The 22,814-nt window shown below is 34.8% G+C and overlaps 1 protein-coding gene across 2 annotated transcripts in view; it reads left to right on the forward strand.

Annotated features, from left to right (window-relative positions):
• LOC150110597 (uncharacterized) overlaps positions 1-22,814 on the forward strand; it is a 198,607-nt gene that overhangs the window by 45,060 nt on the left and 130,733 nt on the right. Inside the window, exon 1 of one of the 2 annotated variants that reach the window (XM_090395065.1) lies at positions 11,250-11,576. The exons of the other annotated variant lie outside the window; for it this stretch is intronic. Coding sequence (XP_090251191.1) covers positions 11,486-11,576 — 91 coding nt within the window. The 5' untranslated portion in view covers positions 11,250-11,485. Of the gene's footprint in view, positions 1-11,249; positions 11,577-22,814 lie in introns of those variants that run through there. 2 annotated transcript variants of the gene reach the window in all.

A 22,814-nucleotide genomic window follows, 5' to 3' on the forward strand; every position in this document is an offset into this window, starting at 1 on the left:
TAAATACATAGTAGTAAAAATAAACACATAAGTATATATACATTATATATTTACATTTGTTTTAACCTCCTTAAGAGTACTTACTGTATTACTATTTGTTACAAGTAATTCATTTTGTGAATTTACTTCTCATAGCCTTTAACAGGGATCAGCTCATGACATTACAATTAGTTACATTCAGGTTTAACTCTTAATACCTTTGTATTACTGTTATTATACAAATAAAAATTAATACACAGCAGTAAAATAGATACACCATTGATAGATATATTCATCATATGTTTGCATATGCTTTAACCTCCTTAAAGGTATTACTATTTGTTACAAGTAATTCATTTTGTGAAATTAATTCTCATAGCCTTTAACAGTGAACAGTTACATGACTTTACATTATTAATTACATTCAGTTTTTAAATCTTAATACCTTTTGTATTACTGTTATTAACAATTTTAATTGTTAGCTATTTTACCACACCATTATTTGATTACTTATTTCGAGTCCTTAAAGTTCACTTAGCATTCCTGATAATTGATGCCCTGTCCCTCTCCCACACACCAGAAGAAAGACTACATATATACATACATACATATACAGTAAAACCTCGAAGTTACGCGGTAGGTGGGACCAACAAAAAGCGCGTAAGTCGAATTCGCGTAACTCGGGGTATAATTTTGCATGTCATTTATATATACAAACATACAATTGGGACCAAAGGTTTACAAAAACACCTATATTTTTTAAGAAATATAATTGTAGTTTTTCGTACATAAAGAAAAAAGAAAGTTATTTCGATGTCGATGGTTTCATAAAATCTAATAGATTCGTCTGATGGCATAATGTCTTTTTCTTGTCACGCAAATTTCTTCATAGCAAGCTAATGATTTTTTTATTCCTTGCCTTGTGGCTACAATTCGTTCCTCGTTAGAATCTATGTCCTCCAAAATCTGTAAACCTTTCTTTTATGATTGTTCTTACTTTGAATTCCTATAGATCGAACTTCTTTGCTAGCTCACAAATTTTCATTCCGCCTTCAAAATCCTTAATAATGTTGAGTTTTGTTTCCAAAGTCAGTGTTTTTCTTTTCTTGCTAGCTGTAGAAGAATCGAACTTGCTTCTTTTGGATAGCATTATTATTTTTTATGTGATAAAATTTTTATCAAGAACATAACATTAAACAATCGGAAGGTTTGTAGACTATAAAAATCGTGTATGAATGGAGACCACGCGAAACACGTCAGTGCTTGTTCACAGCATGTGCGACACTGGCGAATGCGGCCCGCGCCTGAAAGATACGACTAGTGGTGAGGCGTGAAACGGGACTGGAATACGTACATATAAGAAACCGCGTAACTCCGGATTCGCGTAAGTCGGGGTATGACTGTATATACAATTATGAATGTTCTTTCTCTTCAGCTATCTAAAGGGTTGCATTAGTTAATTTGATGTAAGTGAATTCCCAAGGACCCCCGTTCCTTTGCGTTCATCCTTTTCAATTGGATAGAATTCCTCATGACATCTTGCAAGTATCTATTAAATTTTGTTTGGATGTTTTCACCGCCTGTTCTGTCATACATATGATCACACCTGTATGTCCAGATAGTATACATTGTTATGATAATTATGATTGTTTGCACTCTGCTTAACTTTTTCTCGTTTAGCCAAAATATTAGATTTTCATTAATTATTTGATTCTGTGGCATCCATTGTTTCGCAAGGCTCCAGATAACGTCTGTTTGTTTACAATAAATCATCATGTGATAAAGTGTTTCTGGCTCTTTACAGAATTGACAGGTTGCAAGACCATCTAGTGGTATTCCTTTTGCCTGCAACCCACATTTTGGTTGGCAAACATGCATGATGAACTTTAAAGAAAAAGGTTTTGTAGAACGATCTTATTGGAAGACGAAATATATTGTTTAACACTGAACTTAGTTTGATCTCCCCTCTTTTTTGTTCTCGATGCTGAGGGATTGGAAAAATGGTTCTAGTTAGTTTTGCATATATTACTCTTGTTTTCGTATATAGTAATTTCTCGCCGTAATTTTCTTCTATAAGCCGGTGTTCTTCAGCCATTTCGGTGAACATTTTGGGTGGTCTCTTTTTGATCGAAGGAAGAGAGCTGATGACCTTGTCAGGGAGGCACTTTTGAAAAGCAATGGCATATCCATGGTATGATTTATTATGTGTTTTTACTGCAGTTATGGCTCTGATAATCAAGGGCTTTAAGTGTATGTTAACTAGGCCGAGACCTCCAGCTTCTATTTCGTGAAAGAATGTTGTACGGTGCATTGGTTCATATTGTGAACCCCATATGTATGTTACAAAGAGCCTGTGAATTTTATCCGCCCACTGTCCGTGGTATGGAATGTTATGTATTTTGTACCACAGTCTGGAGGCTAAGTACATATTGCAAATCGTAGCTTTGCATCTCACGGAAAGGTATCTATTTCGCATGTTATTAATTTTTTAAAATATGGCTTCATACAACTCTTTCCATTGATCTACATATATGTGTATACCTCTAATTTTTATTCCTAATACTGGCAAGTAGTTTTTTCTCAACATTCTGCCACGTTCACCCAAGAGCTGAAGCCTTTGCAAAGGAGTCCAATATTTTTATTGTTTCCTCCATGGATTTTTAATTTTCTAGTGTGAGTGTTATGTCGTCTGCATAATCTAGCACTTTTGCTTCGCTTTCTCCATGAATATTTGTTCCTTGAATTTGTTTATTTGTGTTTATTGCTCTGATTAGTGGTTCGATTGCTAATACCAAAGAGGGCCATAGAGAGAGACAGAGGGTCCCCTTGTCGTACGGAACAATTGATTTGGACAGGTGCTGAGAGTTTTTTCATTTATGATTATGACTTTGTGCATTTTCATAAAATATTTTTAATCAGTTCCTAAAGTTTGCTCCAAATCCTAATACTTTTGCTACTTCAAAGATGTATTCATGACTCACTGTGTCAAAAGTTCTTTCGATGTCTAGACTTAGTAATATGCATGGTCTGTTGGTCAATTGATTGTATTCGTATATACATCTAAGATGTATTATGGTATCTGTTATATTTCTTCCTTTAACTGCACATGCTTGATTAGGCGATACAAGTTTCTGTAGACATCTCTGTATTCTGTTTGTGAGGATTTTTGAGATTATTTTATAGTCAGTGTAACAATGTTATACCTCTCCATTTTTTTATATCGTTCAGTTTTTCTGGATCGGAAACTTTTGGTATTAATGTGATGTATCCACCGTTGAAGTTTTCTGGTTTTGCCTGTGTTTCTAACATTTGTTTAATCATCCTCACAAACAAGTTTTCAAACGTTTGAAAGTATCTTTTGTAGAATTCACCAGTTAAACTATCTGCTCCGGGAGATTTTCCTTTCCGGAGATGCTTTATTGTAATGGGGGCCTCTTCAGCCTCCATTTTAGTTATCTTGGGTAGAAATGACATGAATTTATTTCGTTCAATGGTATCACTCTCTTTTCCTGTGAATAGAGCTGTAAAGTGTTTGTAGGAAGCTCTCAGTAAGTCTCCATCTTCTTGCAATGTTTCCCCTTCATAATGCAGAGCCTTTATCCTTCTTCTTTCGTTGCTGTCTCTTTCGAATAGCCAGGCAGTGGATGTTTTGCCTTCATCATTTTCTACAGCTTTTAAACGCGCCCGTAACCATGCACAATATATTTCCTTGTATTGTAATTCTTTTACTTTATTTTTTAATTGATTTATTTCTGCTTTTACTTGTCTGTTTGTTCTGTTTGAGTAGTATAAGCTAGATAACTTTTTAAAGATCTTCTTCCTGTTCTCTCTTTTGCTGATTCTTTATTTTACCTCCTATTCGGATATCTGCCTTTTCGATGTTTAATTTAAATACTTCCCACGCACTGATTGCGTTTTCATATTTTTCAGCTTCTACTATTATATTTTCTACTTCCGTATTAAATTCACTTTCCTCTGATAACAATTCATTAAATTTCCATACGATTAATAAATGTTTTTAGTTTTTCTTTTTGCGAATACATAAGTTTAGCCTCTACTATGTAGTGATCATTGAGGTATCACTGATCACTACTGAACAGGCTACTACCACTTTTTCGCTTTCCCCTAATCCTGCAAGAACAAGAGTATATAGCCACTGGAGTATTTCTCGGTTATTCCTCGATAGATTGGAAGGTACATTCTGTATTCTAGGTGCATTGCCTGGAGCGAAGTGGGTGAATTCTTTTTTCATCGGATATAAAAACCTGAAGCGATCAGTAAGTCTACAGTCTTTAAAGATGTTAGTGTATTCCTTCTGTGGTACTTCAGTTATTTTCTCTTGGTCTTTTAACTTATTTTCTATAAAATTCATGTTCCCTGCAACTATGGCAATATCTTTTTTTTGCGTTAGATGATGTTTCATTTGTTTCCAAAATATTTTTTTCCCAGCAGGTTTTATTGATCCATATACATTGGTCCAAATGTGCATACTTTGTTTTCTACTACTATATCTGTTTCTAAAACTTATGGGTACCTCATGAGAAAGTAACTGAATGTCTGGGGTGCGTTTTATTAGAGTTATCAGTCCATTACTATTATTACTTGCAGATTGGTGGGTTAAGATATAATAGGCAGTTATTCTTTTTTCAAAATTTTGAATGGGTTCTATAGAGCAAATTTTTGTTTCTTGTAGCATTATAATATCTGGAAAGGATATAAATATTTGATTTACTAATAAATCATGAGTATCCTTATGATTTAGACCATTACAATTTAGGCTCATCACTTTCATGCTGTGTGTTGTTATATTATATTTCATGCTGTGTGTTTATGTTATTTGTACAGATTTCTTTTTTGTTATTTATTTATTTTTTTATTTCCTGTTCTTGTGATATTTGAAGTGACTTTTACTTTCATCCTCCTCTGTTTTGGGTTACAAAGGCCACTCGACTCGTTTCCTCTGGGGATATATTCTTTATTTCTCTTTGCATTTTAATGTTACCAGTGGTTTCCTGAACACCCTTCGTTTTTTCATTTTTCTCAATTTGACTTATTTCCATTTCCTGTTCCTGTTCAGATTCTGTCTCCACAGTAGTTATACATTGTACGTTTTGTTTTTTACTACTTTCCTCTTTTTTTCCAATTTTCTCAATCTCTTGTTCAGATTCTATTTCCCTGTATTTTATAATTTGCTTTTTAATGCTTCCTTCATTTTTCATGGTTGTTTCAAGTTCTTTTGTGGCACCATCCCTCGGTGCACCTGGACACCCCTTATCATCTTCTGCTTCAGTTTCTACTGAGCTACACAGGCTTTTCATTATTATTATTTTATTTATTAATTATTTTTTATGGATATTTTTCTACAGAACAGGCTACTACCATTTTTCCGCTTTCCTCTAATCCTGCAAGAACAAGAGTAGCCACTGGTCAACATTTATATACTCGACCCAGCTTCACATCCTCTTCTTTCATTCGATCTATCTCTGTTATATATTATTATTATTATTTTTTTTTTTTAGAGCTGGGAAGTTGTATTCTCAGGTTATCACATTTCTTCTTTCTCCCTTGACCACTTACCTACACAGAACATTGCCGTGTTATAGGTTTGTGATTTCTCCTGTGTGACTGATATTAATAGAAAATCATGTCTCTGAAAACAAATTAAGATCTTCCTTTTTTCAGGTCACTTTCCATTGTGGTTATATTATCATTTATGGTTGATCCGGTTTGTTCTTCCTAAAGTTCAAAAGCGCCGGTGGGTCATGTTTATTATGTTCAGAGTCTCTCATGTAAATCCATGATAGCTTCTAAACAATAGTACATTAGTATTGGCTGGCTAAGTGTCTGATAATCGGGAATCTGCGTTAGCGGGGTATTGAGTGGGTATCGATTAATTTTTCAAACCATTTCAAACTTCTGCATCGGGTTCGAATATTACTGTAAAATGAATGCTTGAGTGTATATATACTGTATATATATATACCTTTAAGTAAGAGATGATTTTCTCCCGTTGTCAAACCACACCGTTTGTGTAGGTTTGAAATCACACAGCATTGTACATTTTAATTGCACTTACACGATTACATTGTGTTTCAGGCACCTTTTCTTCTATAAACTGAGTTGGTATCATTTAAAGTTTACTGGATAATTACTGTCTTTTCACTGCAGTGTCTGTCTGCTACGTCTATCGAATGTGTCCATTTACTGGCGATTTGGCTGTTTTGAAGAAAGAAACGCTGCTGTCTCTGTCTTAAGTAATAAATGAGATTTGCCTTAAAACATCTGATAGTTCCTTCCGTCATTATTGAGATTTGAACCATGTCTTTTTATCAGATAAATGACGTAGCGAAACCATTGGTCTACAAATGTCTTTCTCTCTTCCCCATTCGTTATCCTTATGTTCTGGAGCGTACTATATTTATTTTCCTTATTTTCGTCAGTTTCTCTTTTGGCCTAGATAATGAGGTTCAGTCGAAGGTTCGCTTGGTCGCCGCTGATATAGATAATATTACGAATTCATCAAATGTTAGGGCAGTAATCATAAAATTCCTATATAAATGTAAACCTTTTATCGTATTTCGCATTCCTTGTTCCATATTACTCATTAAAATAATAAATGATAAATCTTACACAAGAGACAGGTGTGCATGAGCACGCGTGAAGATTGCAGCAGTTTTTTTTTAAATTTCTTTTCTGCTTTCCCATAACATTTACTCGCGCCTCCTTTCGATGAATGCCCATACAATGTTTTTAAAACTTAAGAAGCATTCACACAAATAAACTGGTATAATTTTAATTTAACAGATAGCGTTTCAACAAAAACGACGTCATATGAAACGCAAATATAAAATTAAGATACAGAAAAAAAACAATATGAATGAGACTTGGAGTGAACAAGTTCACTTAGTAGTGCCTCAGAATGCTGAAGATTTCACAGTGTTGGAAATCTTAGGTGGGAGATCTGTTTCATCGCCTACTGTGAGACCACTGCCTTGCTTATCGGAGGCCTGAAAAAGTTCTAAGTTTAATCTCTAGGGTATGTTTTCCAGTAGTGTTCAATACTGGTTTTACTGATTCACCACAATTGGCACAAAACTCGCCTAAAAATTTACTAATAATTCAGTGTTTTCTACTTGTATTTCAGTAAATGAAAAACATTTTTAATGCATTTTGCAATCATGTTATTGTTGAAAAATTTTGTAAAATATAGTTCCTTGTCGTTGAATTGCCTGATACAGATGATTGTAATAACTTCCACGAACGAAAACGAGACATAAATTGATTCCCACTCGGGCGGCTCGTGCATAGGCACTGCGGAACTAACTGCAGCACCCCCATTTTTTCTCGATATATAAATATATTTATTAATTTCTTTATATTTGCTCGTAATATTTAATTTTATCATCGACAATCCTATACAATTCTCTTATTTTGTATAAAAAATAATAAAAATAATAAAAATCCATCCTGTAGCACTTAGGAGGGCGAAGGACGCTAGCAGCACTGTGTTTACCACAATGTCATATTGCTACGCGCTCAAGCATATGCACGTCATAGTGAGATGCGAGCTATTAGCGTAATGCGGCACTGTCCATCGCGCAGTTCCACTGTTGTTTATATGCAGTTTGCGCCAGTAGTAGAGCATTCGTAGTGCTTATCGTGTTTACTCCGTCTCTTTAAATATTTGGACATTACAATTAAAGGATTTAATTGTAATGTCCGTAAATTGTTTTTATTTTTTCCGGTGCCGATTTTATTTTTAAGTAATTTTGAATTATACTAAACTGTATAATTTTATCGATAATAAACAATATTTTTTCATGAAACAAAACAAGGAGAATATATTTTATTTTTAAGTAATTTTGAATTATACCAAACTGTATAATTTTATAGATAATAAACAATATTTTCAATGTTTTTTTTTTTAATTTTTACCATCATTTTGATATTTTATCCAAACATGTATACACTGTACTTACAGTATGTATATTTCGAAAGTTGCAGCACCCCCTTCCCCCACGATTTCAAGAACTTACAAAGACTTTTCAGTGCTCTGATAGCAAAGATACGAATAGTAGTCAGAATATTCCGCAGATCACCAACAAAAACGCATATACTCAAAAAATATGTAAAGGAAGAATATCATAACGAACTTTCAATAATTTAGGATGCCAAAACTCATTTTTATAGTGCTGGCTATGTTGAAGCGCTTAAAAATTATCAGAATCTCAAACGTGAAATCAGTTATCAAACGTACAGAAATTGAACTTAAATTTCTCTCTCATGCAATATTAGTATTAAAAACCGAAAAAATTTGTTAAAGTTTGATGTTGAGATGTGAATTTGTATATCGCTAACGTAACTTTAAAATGCTTATGAACTAAAAGATCAAAACACATTTTTAAACAATGAGCATACATGGCGAAAATTAACGGATTTCTAGTACGACGAGCAAATGTTCAGTAATGAATATTATAATCGTGGAGTTTATTGAATGCATTTATAAGAAACAGAAAATTCTAAAGATCTGAATGAGAAGCACAAAAAAGTAAATGAAGTATTTTCAGTATGAAAAAATAAGAGGAAAATATTTAAAAATCGCTTTTAATTTCCTAATGACCAATCGACCAACAAGTGTCGAATCTGAGAGCTTTTTTTCATTGCTGGATTAATTTTTTCAAAATTCAACTTATATTTAGCTATCCACAGCCTCGATATTATATGAAGAGTACAGGGGAAAAACAACTTCAGTCCAATTTGGCCTTCAGGCCATTATTTACCATTTGTTTTTTTTATTTTTTAAGTGCTATTTAAATTAATTATGCTTAATATACATGAATGTACCATATCTATTATTTTTTTGTTTTGTTATGCTATGTTTACTTGCATTTTGACAACAAGGAAAATTTAATTACGTTTTTTTCGGAAGTCAATATCGTGGACTGAAGTTGTTTTTCCCCTGCACCCTTCATATATTTTGTACGCGCTTATTTTAATAAAAAAACGACACTAATTAAAAAAATACTTTATGTTGACTTATGTTTATGTTCTTATTTTCCTTAACTTTAAAACTTATGTTTTCAAATTTTATTAATTTATATTATTAATTTTTAATAATAATATGTCGTGTTTATGTTGCAAGAAATTTTTTTTATAGATATTTTTAAGTTTTCTCTATAGCTTTCTTGAAAAAAAAAAGGGAAAAAAAAACCCATAAATGGCACATCTATCTTCTGTACATAATCAGTAAACGTTTGCCAGTAATAGGGGAAACGTGGTTACGTAAGCCATTTTGACTCCGAATTGGAGCTCGGAGGGCAGGTGCCAGTTTTTCGGAAACAGCCGCACTCGATTGCTACCATACTACTGTATCAAGGATGTACCAGGACTGGATTAACTATCAACAGACATTACATCAGAGGGGCTCACTGCGGTTAGCCACGCGTGGTTGATCCTAGAGGTGAGCGTCAGGTGTCACGACTAGTATCTTAGCAACGACATGCAACAGTCACACAGCTCAACCACCAGTACAACAGTGGGGCAGTTCGACCCATTTCTACATGCACCATGTGCCGTACCTTTCTTCGCCTGGGGTTCCACAGCGGAGACCAACAAGCGTAACCATGATGATGGTCAGGCATTGCAAACAACGCCTAGCATGGGCTAAGGAACGTCAGCAGTAGACCCCCCTCGGCAGATGAAAGAAGGTCGTCTGGAGTGATGAGTCCCATTTCTTGCTGCATTATGCTGATGGCCTGGTTCGCATTGGCGTAAACAGCATGAATCTCTATTCCCTGGTTGAACAGTTAAGGTGGTGTTAGGGTCTGGGGAGCTTTTCCTGGCATGCAGTAGGTCCTACAAACACTGAACACTACAAGGATCTGTCAGCCGACCATCTCCATCCATATCTGCAGGAATTCTACCCCGACCACAGTGCCATCTTTCAACAGGACAACACACCTTTCCATCGGGTTCGTACAATACTGAGTGTTTGGAGGAACATGACAACGAATTCACCACATTGCCCCTTGGTTCCCAAACTCCACTGACTGTAACCCAGTTGAACATGTGTGGGGATATGCTAGAACGGGATTTGAGAACTGCTGAACTTCCTCCACGGAATGAGAGTGAACTGACAGAGTTGCTGCAGCGGACATGGGTCGAGTTACGCAGAGGATGTTTGACACCTTGTAGAATCCGTTCCTAGGTGTCTGCGAGCTGTTGATTACACAGAGGTGGAGTGGACGAGCAAGTTATTAGGTGGGTGTTCCTAATGCAAAGCTAACTCAGTGTATAATTTTTTGTTGGGGCGAAGTTGCAAAAAAAAAAAAAAAAAAAAATTCAAATAGGATAGGCCTATATGCGAAACGCACAAAACAACTTGTTGAATAAGTGAACTGTGAACAGTTTGTCAAAATACGAATAGTTCTCAAACCATTCTTCTGTACTTATTAAAGTGCGTTTCAACTTCTGAGCACACCAGAAAAGTGGTACGATCAGTCGGTTCATACTTATTGTGAAAGAGTTGATGTCGAGGAGGAGCACTATTTACATAGTTTTTAGGTCAACATTTCTGTTAAATATTGAAAATAGGGATATTAAAGGAGTTGCATTGCTTTCAGCAATCAATAGATCAGTTAATTCATCTGTAGGTTTGAATTCAATCAAATAGTTTGTACTCTTTGATTTATCCAGAACACACCAAAACCGGTATTCTGTCTTATAATTATCTCGCTGCCACAGGAAGATTAAAAAAAAAAAAAAAAAAAAAAAAAAAAAAAAAACATCAAATAGGAATCGGTTGAACCACAGCTACTCTAGGATAAATCGTGTATTAGTCATATTACAAAAAAACTTTGTATGAGGTTACAAATATAGATTTCAAAAATAGATTTCAGAATTTGTATGTATTTCTTTCCTTATTGCTGTTAGAGACCCACTATACAGTGTGAGATGAAGTCCATTTACCTCATTTTAAAATACCGAATAATAATATTTGAACACCTGTGTTAACTAAAAGTTTCGTAATGCTGTTTACGAAATGCGTTTCCTTTCATATGACGTGATATATAATTTTGATATGCAGAATGAATTTGCATATGATTCATAAGCCACGAATAAGCATATGTCAAGTTTAAATGTTGATGTACGCTAATGGTAATGCTATTTGAAATATATTAATTCAGAGCTAAGAGAAGATGCGTAACACTTCATAACTTCTTGCTAATGATATTGTCGGGATCCATATGAAAGAGCTTTTTGTGATTTATTGTGTAACAGTTTGTCAGAACGTGAACCGTACTATGAGTGAGTTTCCATGGCAATCGTTACCTTAGTAACATCTCTTTAGTACGTCGAAGCACAGGGGTAAGAAACACCAACAGCAGTGCAGCATCACAACTGCCCCATTCTGTTTCGTTGTTGCCGCCACTCAAGTCGCAACGGCGGTGAAAAAGGATATTATTATTCCCGTTTTGCCCTGTGTCCCACGCCCAAGGGCCTCCCCATGGTTTTGTGGGCTGTATGCCTCTTTTCTCTGGGGTTGTGGATACAGGGAGCAACTTCAAGTAATGGTAGGACCAAGCCTACTACTACAGGTAAGCTACCATATGGTAACGAAAACTTCACGTTGAAGTGCTTAGGCTCTGTCTCTTTTCTCTCTCCCCTACAAAGTGTAATAGAAACGCACGTGTCAGGCTGTGAAAATAATTTAGATGTTTTTTACCATTAGTACATTAGAAAATGGGACTTTCTAACATTGTTTAAAATGTTGATATGAACTGATTTCCTTTGTTTTAAACAGTGAGCACATTTAGCGCTTAATGACCCTAGTAATGCGAAGAGTGTTACCGGGGGTTATTTTATTCCTTCTTTTCATTAGTGGCACGTTTGCGCATATTTTAAAAATATAGTAAGCGGTAATAAGATCTTACTGCATTATATTCACATGCTATCTTTTGGATATATTATGCTGATTTATTTGCAGTTTAGTGAATACTATATTGCATTTGAGATGTGAATGATGTAATTTCACTAGTATTATTTTTGATCTGCTATCACTCAAAAATGCCTAAACATATCAAGAATTTTTGTTCATCCTACCCATGAAAGGTTGTAAACCTATCATAAATTTAGTAATATCGGTGGGCTAAGGGTTGGGAACAAAGGATTCCTAACTCTTAGTCGTCTAGAAACTAAACATGATACTTTTTTTTCAAGCCGCTTCAGGCTTCCAATAAGCAGTCTCACACCTGGTCCTTGATTTCATCTTGAACCGTGAATACTTTCACAAACATTTGTGGTACTGTGGGAATTTAAGAGTAATGCTGCAATACAAAAAAAAAAAAATAAATAAATAAATAAAAATATATATATGCAATACACTCGGCGCCTACGTCAAATGTCGTTAAGTTACATTAAGTTGCATAATAGCAGCATGCTTCAATATTATGCTATTATTTTCTCTGACAAGTGATGTCTTAATATGTTCGGGCAATTTCCCCCCTCCCCCACCCCCCAAAAAAGACTTCAAACTTGGTGAAACAGAGTTTGCCTCGCTCGGTCCTCCCTCATCTTATTTTCAATCTTTCAAAGGAAAGGTTTGTAGATCGAAAGTTTCGCATTCTTTTGGTGTGCTTTAATTACATACATTGCATTCCCTCAGTGATTTGCATTGCATCGTATTTTGCTCTCATTCATAAAATTTAGGTGAATCGGTGTGAGAGATATTGATTGAGGTCCAATGCTGAATTAATGAAAATGTGACTGAATGAAAATCCTTCAGTCTATATTATTAAGGTAAAGACACACTGTAAATTTGCAGAGACAAAAAGAATTTCTGTACAAAAAATATGAAAATAACTTGCTGATATTTTTCAACGCTTATGTTTAGTATTCCATTAAGATGCGGAGCTTCAGAAATTTTGAGAAATATTTGTATATAACAGTCATTGATTAAATTCATCTAATGTTATGGTGGCATATGATAAAATGACCTCGTATGACTAGTTTTAGCTAGTAAGTAAACGTTAGAGATCGTTATGAACTTTAAGTCATTATTGGTAGCATACTTTAGAAAGCTGTAGATAATGTGAAATCCTAATATTGCTGAAGCAAACTCTTTGGACACTTCCAAAAGTTGAATTGTGCTTCCCCCCCCCCCCCCCCCCCGGTACATTTAGCATCACCATGAAAATTCACTTTCAGATAAGATTAGTGTTTTGTCTCTTTCTCTTGCCGCTTTACAAATTTACATTCTTGTGTTTGTATTATACTGAGACAAACAGAAGTTTGTACACGAAATTATGTGTTTTTATACAAAGTACAATTGCTATTAAATCTCTGAATATCCACTGCAGTCATCTCCTGCAGTGTATATTTAGAGCTCCGGCTCCTGTTTGGGATATATGGCCTTCCCTTAAAATGTATTTAAATTTAAGTAAATTACTCTGCCTGTGTAACCTCGTGTTTACTTGCATAACACGAGGTCTACAAATGAATTAGTTCTGTTCTCTTCAGGAGAAATACAGATTTTTACCCCCTAAACTCGGCAACATCGATCATATAACACTAGTACATACGGATGGTTACAAGTTAGGATTAGGAACATCGCCTTTCGTCTAGCACGCTACAGAAATGTACGCAAGTGAAGTGATGACTGAAAGTGACGATCGGCTATCAGTTTCCAATATATTAGGACTAAGGATTCAGAGGTGAGTGATCAAGATGATAGCAGGTCTATGGAATGAACCTTATGAGAACAGGTTGAAGATTTGTGGGTTGCAGAAATTAGTTGATAGGCGGAAAAGGGGAGATATGATTGAGACATACAAATTGCTAAAGGGTTTCTATAGGATTAATTCAGAGGATATTTTTGAGATCAGGACTGGTGGTGGGAGAACCAGATACACCTATTTCGCCCGTAATTATAATTTTATAAATATAATTTTATCCATGGAAGTTAAGTTTGTTCATACTCAAGAAAGGAGTAAGAGCTAGGTTTTTCTCTCACAGAGCAGTGAGCGAGTGGAATGAATAAATTCAAGGGAAGGTATGACAGCTGGTTTGGGTGATTTATAGCCTCCCTCGACGAGCCCTTGACTCCCTGGAAGTTTCAAATAATAATAATCTCGCCTATTTCCTTTGGAGAATGAGTAGTGTAAGAAAATAAATTTTTTTAAATTACGTTACCATCGTTATCCCAAAGTAGAAAAAATAATTTTAAAAATTTATGAAAATTGTCTACAGTGCTAATGCAATTCTCTCTTGCTTACAGATATTTATATTAAAAGCGCCAGTTAGTAAGCCGAGAAAGGATTCAATCCTTCACACACCAGCGGGTTCCGCCAGCGAATACCGTGTGCACAAGGATGATGTCCGTTTTGAAAATTATAAGCAGCAGTCCTGAAGAGTCACTATTGTTGAACGGAAAGCAAAGTCTGAGTATGAAAAGAAACTAGTTCTGAAACCTATAGATAAAGTAAAAGAAGGAATGAATATAAAAGAATAACTCTACTGAATGCAGATGGTGCTGAGGGTCGAAGATGCAGAAGATGTTGTTCAACTAATGCGTGCCTATTTTGCTAAAAGCTGTCAACTGGGTGTATGCAACATCGAGCTTACTGTTACCTCTTCACTGGATGAAGAAACTCAGATGTATGAGAAAATCTCTACTTTGCAATGAACACTGTGGGTTTATTAAGGGAAGGTCATGTTTTAGCACCTTGCTCACATTCTATAATAATGTTACCATTGAGGTAGACAAGGGGACTGGATACTCCATGATACTTTTGAATTTTGCTAAGGATTTTGACAGAATACAGCATGGAAGACTTGTGTAAATTGGAAAATATGGGTTTGGGTTATAAAACATCACATGGATAAGAGGATGGCTTACTGACAAATATCAAAAAGTGGTATACGGGGGATCAGTTACATGACATTTCAATTAGTTACATTCAGGTTTAACTCTTAATACCTTTGTATTAAGAGTTAAACCTTAATACAAGGTATCACATCCTCCGTAAAGAGTTATACGGGGGATGTGAGTCTGTAGAATTTAAGGTAACCAGTGGTGTACTACAAGGATCAGTCCTTGGTCCACTGTTATTCAATCTATACATTAATGGCATTGGGAAGGATTTGACAGGCGACATACAGCTATTTACTGATGATGCAAAGATAGGTAGGGTAATCAGGAATGCTGCTGATATGCAGGACTTGCAGACTTATTTGAATAGGTTGGAATTGTGGGCATGTGAAAATGGCTATCAGTTCATTGTTAGTAAATGTAATGTAGTGAACTTTTAGTGTGATGAGTTACCAAATGCCATATTACATTAGTGTGATTATGCTAGAAGAAACTGGTCAGATTAAGGATCTTGGAGTTTTAGTACATAGGAAGTTGAAGTTCAAGAGCCATAATGCAAAGTTGCAAATACAACTCAGAAGATAACTGGAATGTAGAAACGAACTTTGACATTAAAGATAAGGATGTTATTTTGCCTATTTACAAGGCTTTGATAAGACTTCACTTGGACTATTGTGCGCAGTATGGTCTCCTGGTTTCCGTTGTGATTCTGTTACAGTTGAGAGAGTGAAAAGGAGAGTGTTAAAAATATCAGGATTGTGAAATACTGATTATGAAGACATTGAGAATTTGTATACTGCAGACACTAGCAAACAAGAGAAAGAAGGGTGATATGATTGAGACTTACAAACATCTAAAAGGGTCATACAGGATTCCAGTTGATGGAATTTTTTTTTATTTTATGGATGGTGGGGGAAAGGACACGATGGCATCCTTGGAAGCTGAGAATGAATACCCCAAGAGGGGGGTGAGATCTAGATTTTTCTCTCATAGAATGGTGCATGATTGGAATGGATTGCCATTGGATGTTGTGTGTACAAGCAACATGAATAAATTCAAGAACAAGTATGATAGCTGGTGCGTGTGGTATGTGGCCTCCCTCGATGAATCCCTGACTCCTTGGAGGTCTCTTAATAATAATTATTATTATCATCATCATCATGTGTATGAAGGATTTAGGCCTAGCATGGCTGTTCCGGTCTTAGAAGTCATCGTTGAATCGTTTAAGAGGATGTCCTGGTTTTCTTTTTCCTAATGGCTTGTACTTTAAGGCTTGTTTTGGTAATCTTTCTGTTTTCATTCTTTAAACGTGTTCCATCCATTTATGTTTATATTTTTAAATTTTTTCTGTTACTGGTTCTTGGTTTAATTCTTTCATAATTTCTTCGTTTCTTTTGTGACCAAGTAGGGTATACTTTGCAGTTTTTCTCATAAACTTCATTTTTACAGTTGTTAATCTTTGTTTGTCTTTTTTGTTTTATTGTCCAGATTTCGCTTCCATACCTTAAGACTGGTAGGGCTAATGTATTGTATACTTTTAGTCTGGTTTGTTTTTGAACTAGGTTTGGTTTAAATATAGAGTTAATTACACCTGTTATGTTTAAATATTTTGCAATTTTTACGTTTATATCTTTTTTCATTTTCATATGTGATCATGCATCCTAGGTAGTTAAATGAATTCACCTGTTCTAAGATCTTGTTATCTATTACTATTTTAGTTCTTGTTGGATCTTGTCCTTTAAAGGCCATAGTTTTTGATTTTTCTGTTGATATTATCATACCATAATCTTTAGATATCTCATTTAGATCTAAAATAGCTTTCTGTAAATTACCTTCAGAATTTGTAATTATTATTTGGTCGTCGGCAAAGAGGAGAGTGTTTAAGTTTACTGTAGGAGAAAGTTTAATTCCTTGATGTAAATTTTTATTTCATTTTATTAATATTTCATTTAAGTAGATATTAAAAAGAGTTGCTGAGAGGGGACATCCCTGTCGGACCCCTTGGTTTATCTCTCTAGTATATGATAGCTCGTGATTTAATCTTATTTGTATTTGATTATTTTCATATATACTTGTGATAGCTTTTAGGATATTATTTGTTATTTGTCTTTCTTTTAATATGTTAAATAATATGTTTCTTTTAACTGTCAAATGCTTTTTCAAAGTCAATAAATGCAATATGTGTTTCTAAATTGTATTCTCTTCTTTTCTCTATTATTAATTTTAGGCAAAAGGCCGGGTCTTATACATGATCGTCCTTTTCTAAATCCATTCTGCTTCTAAAATAAAGTTTTCGGAATATTTCATTAGTTTGCTATTTAAGATTCTGCTATATATTTTGTAACAGGAATTTAGTATACTACTGATACCTCTATAATTTTTAGGGTCATCTCTATTACCTTTTTTAAAGATAGGAATCACAATTGCTTTTTTCTATTCTATTGGGGGGATACCAATTGAATAAATTTTATTTAAAAATAAGTCTTTCTTTGAATCTTGTTCCTGCGTATTTATATAGTTCTGAACCTAGCTTATCTTCTCCAGGTGATTATATATATATATATATATATACACACACACACACACACACCTAACCCTCGTATAACGCGAATGTTAGGTTCCATCGAAAAGCCGCGTTATGTGAGACTTAGATCACATAGAAAAAGTAGGGTTATGTTCAGAAATCGTTTTTTTTTTTTTAATTATATAATGACATACCCAACAAAAAATATTTTTATTTAATTCAGGTAATTCATGTAAGTTAAGAAAACATAAACTATGAAGCAAATGCATAGTATAAAATTATAAAAAAAATACAAATTGTACGTAAACTTCATTGCACATAATGCATAAATGTTTTAGGCAAAATAAAATAAAGTGCATATTTTAATCTTCATCACTGTCTTCAAAACGAGCATTTCGTAGATGTTCTTTATTTACGAGTGGCCTGACGTCGTCATCACTTGAAATCTCTTGGACATCGTTTGTATAATTCTCATTGCATACTTCGGTTGGTTTAGTTATCAAGCAGTCAATAATAAGACCTTGCTTACCACTATGCTGAAAATTTTTATTAAGTTCATAATATGGAGCTAAACAAATATCCAATTGTCTCATGAATTTTCCGGAGCGCTTCATTGACGGATCATTGTCCGTAAAATTACTTCCTAACTTTCTCACCAAGTCCAATCCTTCTGCTAATTTCTTTAAACTGAATTCTTTAACGGATTCATCACAATCAGAATCTTCGACAAAACTCCCCCCCCCCCACTTGGTTCGACGTCATCTATTAATTGTATCAGTTCCTCCTCATTTAAATCTATTTCCTAATCAATTAATTCACTAATTTCGTTTTCAACCATATCGCAGAAGCCCTCTAAGTGGCCATTACTATAAAAATAATTTTTTTACATAAAAAAAGCATTATATATTGTATGTAACTCACCAGAAAATAAAGTGCTCAGCTTGAGATTAACACACTTTTGATTTTTAATGTGCTTTCCTGACAGAAAACGAAGACAATTTTCAACAATAAACACTTTATATGGTAACCAATTGACGTAATGCGTGCTAAAGGGTATTTCCTCTAATATAAATTTGCTACTTATAACTACATGCGCGATACGGGCTGAACGCAAGTTTAACGAAGATAAAATTTGATTTTTAAGTCGCGCGGTGAAAACTATTTGAAAAGATAAAGGGTTACTACAATCTGTAGGCCGTGTTTTTAGATATTATTACTCGAATTACATTTCAAGTAATTCATATCATACTTACGAAGATTTTTCATCTTCTTCCTAGTTGGTTCTCTAGAGATGTCAGATGATACACCCATATCAATTTCATTTGATCCAGATACAATATCAACGTTTTCTTGTTGCTTTATAGCTACTTGTATTTGCTATATTGCTCTCTTTTGTGCGTTTTATAAATCCAGTCTTTAACCAATGATCCATACTTAAGAATTTGAAAGCTAAAAAAATTATATTTACTTGAATATAACTCGCACTTTTTTCCTAAAATTAAAGCTAAAAAATCGTGGTGCGAGATATATGCGGGGATTTTCGGAAACTAAAGTTTTCAGAAAAGAACTGAAAATGGTGTGACTTACCAAGAAGCTCCTATTCGCTATCGCTACTTTTGGCATCGAGAACAGTTTCCTCGCATGCATCGTCAAAGTCATCTACTCAAATAGCTTCATCTTCTTTCCCATTGTTTCAAGCAAAAATTACCAATAATTTACAAGACTTGAGATATGTAATGAACATTCTTCACAAATGACGGAGAGGTAAAAGCAGAGCTTGAAACAAACAGCAATAGTAGGCCAGTAGAGATAGAGCAACTATGAAGAAGTGCATATGATTGGTGCGGTATTAACAAAAGATTGTGCAAACCAAAGAAAAAGGCAAGCCAACAGTTGCGTTGAAATGCTAATTCTCTTCAACCGAATTCCATAATATCTGAAACACATTCACTATATATTTCTTAGTTTTAACACGTTCACGACAGGGTGGTGTCAATCAAAACCATATGTTGCAGGTGCAACATATGGTTTTGATTGACATTATCAAAATTCATTAACGCATGATTCCATGCGTTAATGATGCATAGTTTTGCTTGAGTCTCTACAGCAGTTTTTGTTGGAGGGGAGATATGATTCATTAGTTAGTGCCTTTTTTATCCCAGTTGTTTCTAATTGCACTATATGTTGAGAAATATATTACACAGACAGCAAATGTCTCTGTACCTTCTACTTGTTTTTCTTGAATCTTCAGTATAGTGACGCTGTTGGGGAGGGCATATGTTTACTGCAGGAAGCGAGTTACTGTAGCCAGGACTTGAACGTCGTGGCAATAGTAACTCGCAATTTGAGTAGGAGAATTCATACATAATATATAACTTATTGAGAAATATATACGTTTAAAATAATTATTTTTTTCTTAATAATGATTCCATGCGTTAATGATGCATAGTCGAAAATTGCCACATACCCCCTGAAGACCTTTCGCTTATCTCCGTGGTATGCGTACCACACTTTGAGAAACACTGCCTCAGATGATAGACAATTATCATCATCTTAAGATGCAAGACAGAACCTTAATCTCCTAGCTCTAAGCTATGCCGACACCACGAATATTAGAAATATATTTATTATTGTAACCGAAGCCGAGTTCGTCAATTTTTAGCGAGGAAGAGCCAATTTCTATAATTTCTTCAAAATATACTTTAAGAGCTGCATTATTTGTAGTAAATCGGTCATGAAAGCTACTTATATATAATTTTCAAGCTTTTTTTATGGGGGGGGGGGGGGCTAAAATACACACGTAGGTATTCAAGGATACGTTTGCTTAACCACGCTACCGGGCAGGATGTATATATACGTCCACATTTCCATGGATGCAAAGTTCATATTAAAATTGTAATACATTTGATATTACATTGAAATTTATGATGGATACGAAGCTTTTGAGGGTGCGTGTTTGATCTTTAATGGCCGGTAAGGTGATTAAGGGCAATACTATTGCTTATGTTTTTGCATTGTGCTGTACAGTGTAAACTTTACATACCTGATCTTTGAAGACAAATGGATAGTAAGCTTGATTTCTTCAGAATTTTAAGACAAACCTATCCTAACTGATAATCTCCGAAACGGAACGGTTAATAACATATGTATAAGTATCTCTGTGGAAGTTTGATCTCATAACAAATATAATCTGTGGGTTACAAGAACTGCAAAATAAATGTGCCAGGAACTGACATTAATAATAGTACAGGTCTCAGAATTAACAAGCTAAAGAATAAAATTAATGCAGATATTTAGAAAATCGTACCCGAATATCATTTTCATTTTATGTCATAAGAAAATATTGACATACATTTTTAGTTTCCATATTAATAATTAATAACTTAATACTATGTTTATAAAACTGAACCTGCTGATATTTAATTTTCTATCATATGATGTTTGTGCTGGTATGGATATTGCGATTCTGTTGCCACTGCATCCTGTCCTAACGGGAGTAGCAACAAGTGTATCTGTTGTTACCATCTCATCTCTTGCTAAGCAGCTTTCAGTGAGAAGGTTACCAGATCTTCTAGCTACTATAGCTGCCATCGAATCCACGGAAAGGAATTGTTTGGTTCGAATAAATAAATAATAATAATATTATTATTATTTTTAGAGCCTCTGTAGCTCAGTCGGCATAGACGAAGCCCTTTGGTTGGAAAGATCTAGGCTAGATTCCCGTCCATGACATGAGGAACCTTTACCTGGTCTTTTTCGACTAAAGGTGAATTAATTGGTCTCATACAGAGGTAGATGGTTTTTCACTCAAAAACTCGGGTTTTTCATCCTTCAGAACATGCAAACCGGCCCCATGAACACACACCGATCTACAGTCATAAAATACATACTTAATTCCCTTATTAGGAAGGCTCAACTCCTAAGGGACAGGGAGAAGAAAGGGGGAACCCCTATACGAAATGAATAAATAAAAATTATTATTATTATTACCAGAGATTTCCAGGGTGTCTAGGACTCCTTGAGATTCACACCACTTGCACTCCATCTCCATAGGCAAGCCATTCCAATCATGCACCACCCTATGAAAGAAAAATCTGGCTCTCTTGCCCTTCTCTTGATTGCATTCATTCCATGGATGCCCTCTCCATAAAATTAAAAATTCCATTACTGGTATTCTCCATAGCCCTTTGAGAAGTTTGAAGGTCTCTGTCATATCATCCTGCTTTCTCCTGTTTGCTAATGTCTATAGTTCTCACCTTTTCAGTCTGTCCTATAATTCCTACGTTCCACACTCCCGATATTATCTCTGTCTCGTCTCTCTCTCCCCCCCCCCCATTCTCCATATTGCCACGAGTCTGCGCACAAATAATCCATGTAAGGCCGTAAAAAGGCAAGATGACTTCCTTATATGCCAATATTCGTTTTAGTGTTGCAATTATCCTCTGAGTTGTATTTGCAGTCTTTGCTGTATGGCTCTTTGAGCTTCAACTTCCTATCTAATAAAACTCCAACATCCCTAGCCTCATCGGTTTCTTCTAACATAATCCTGCCAATATAATATGCCATTAGACGTCTTGTTACATCAAAGTTCAGGACTTTACATTTCCAACATTAGCTAGCAACCATTTTTACAGTTCCAGCCTATTCAGATCATTCTGTAAGTGCTACATGCCAGTCACATTCCTGATTACTCTATGAATCATTAGCAAACAGCAGCATGTCACCTATCTAACCCTTCCCAGTGTCATTAATGTAAATAAAGATTAAATAACAATGGACTGAATACTGAACCTTGTAACACACCAATGGTCACCTTAAATTTTGCACACTCGCACTCTTCATAACCACTTTTTGATATTTGTTAGTTATCCATTCTCTTATTCACACCTATCATATATGCTGTATTCTATCAAAACCCTTTGCAAAACTCAAGTGTAGCCACTCCCTGTGTCTAACTCAGCCATGAGAGTATTATAAAATGTGAACAAATTGCCCAAGCATGACATTCCTGTAGTAAACCCATGATGCTCTTTGTAAATTATAGATTCTCTTTCAACCCATTTTTTTTATATGCGAGCTCTAACCAACATTCTAAAATCTTCACACAGAATAGTGAAAACTTAGAGAAGAGTAATAAGTTCCTGGAGTAACCTTTAATTATTACTGTATATTCTTAAAAATATACTTTATTCTGGGCAGACTCTAGTCACTATGTAAATCAAAAAGAGAGAAAGAGTGATTTCCCTTTTTATCCTAACTGGTGGTCAGGCTTGTATCATTGATATTTTTGGCGGTGCAATATTTCTTCAAATTTTGTATACCTGAATCTTCTGATATCAGTTATGCTGGTATTCATATCCTACAATGCAATGCTTTTGTCTCTGTTGTACATTTTAGGAACCTAGAACTCGCCTCTTTTACCATGTTATTTGCCTAAAAAGT

Source organism: Typopeltis vanoorti, chromosome 1 (assembly GCF_054136105.1).
Source record: "Typopeltis vanoorti isolate ZY-2024b chromosome 1, IOZ_Tvanoo_1.0, whole genome shotgun sequence".
NCBI lineage: Eukaryota > Metazoa > Arthropoda > Arachnida > Uropygi > Thelyphonidae > Typopeltis > Typopeltis vanoorti.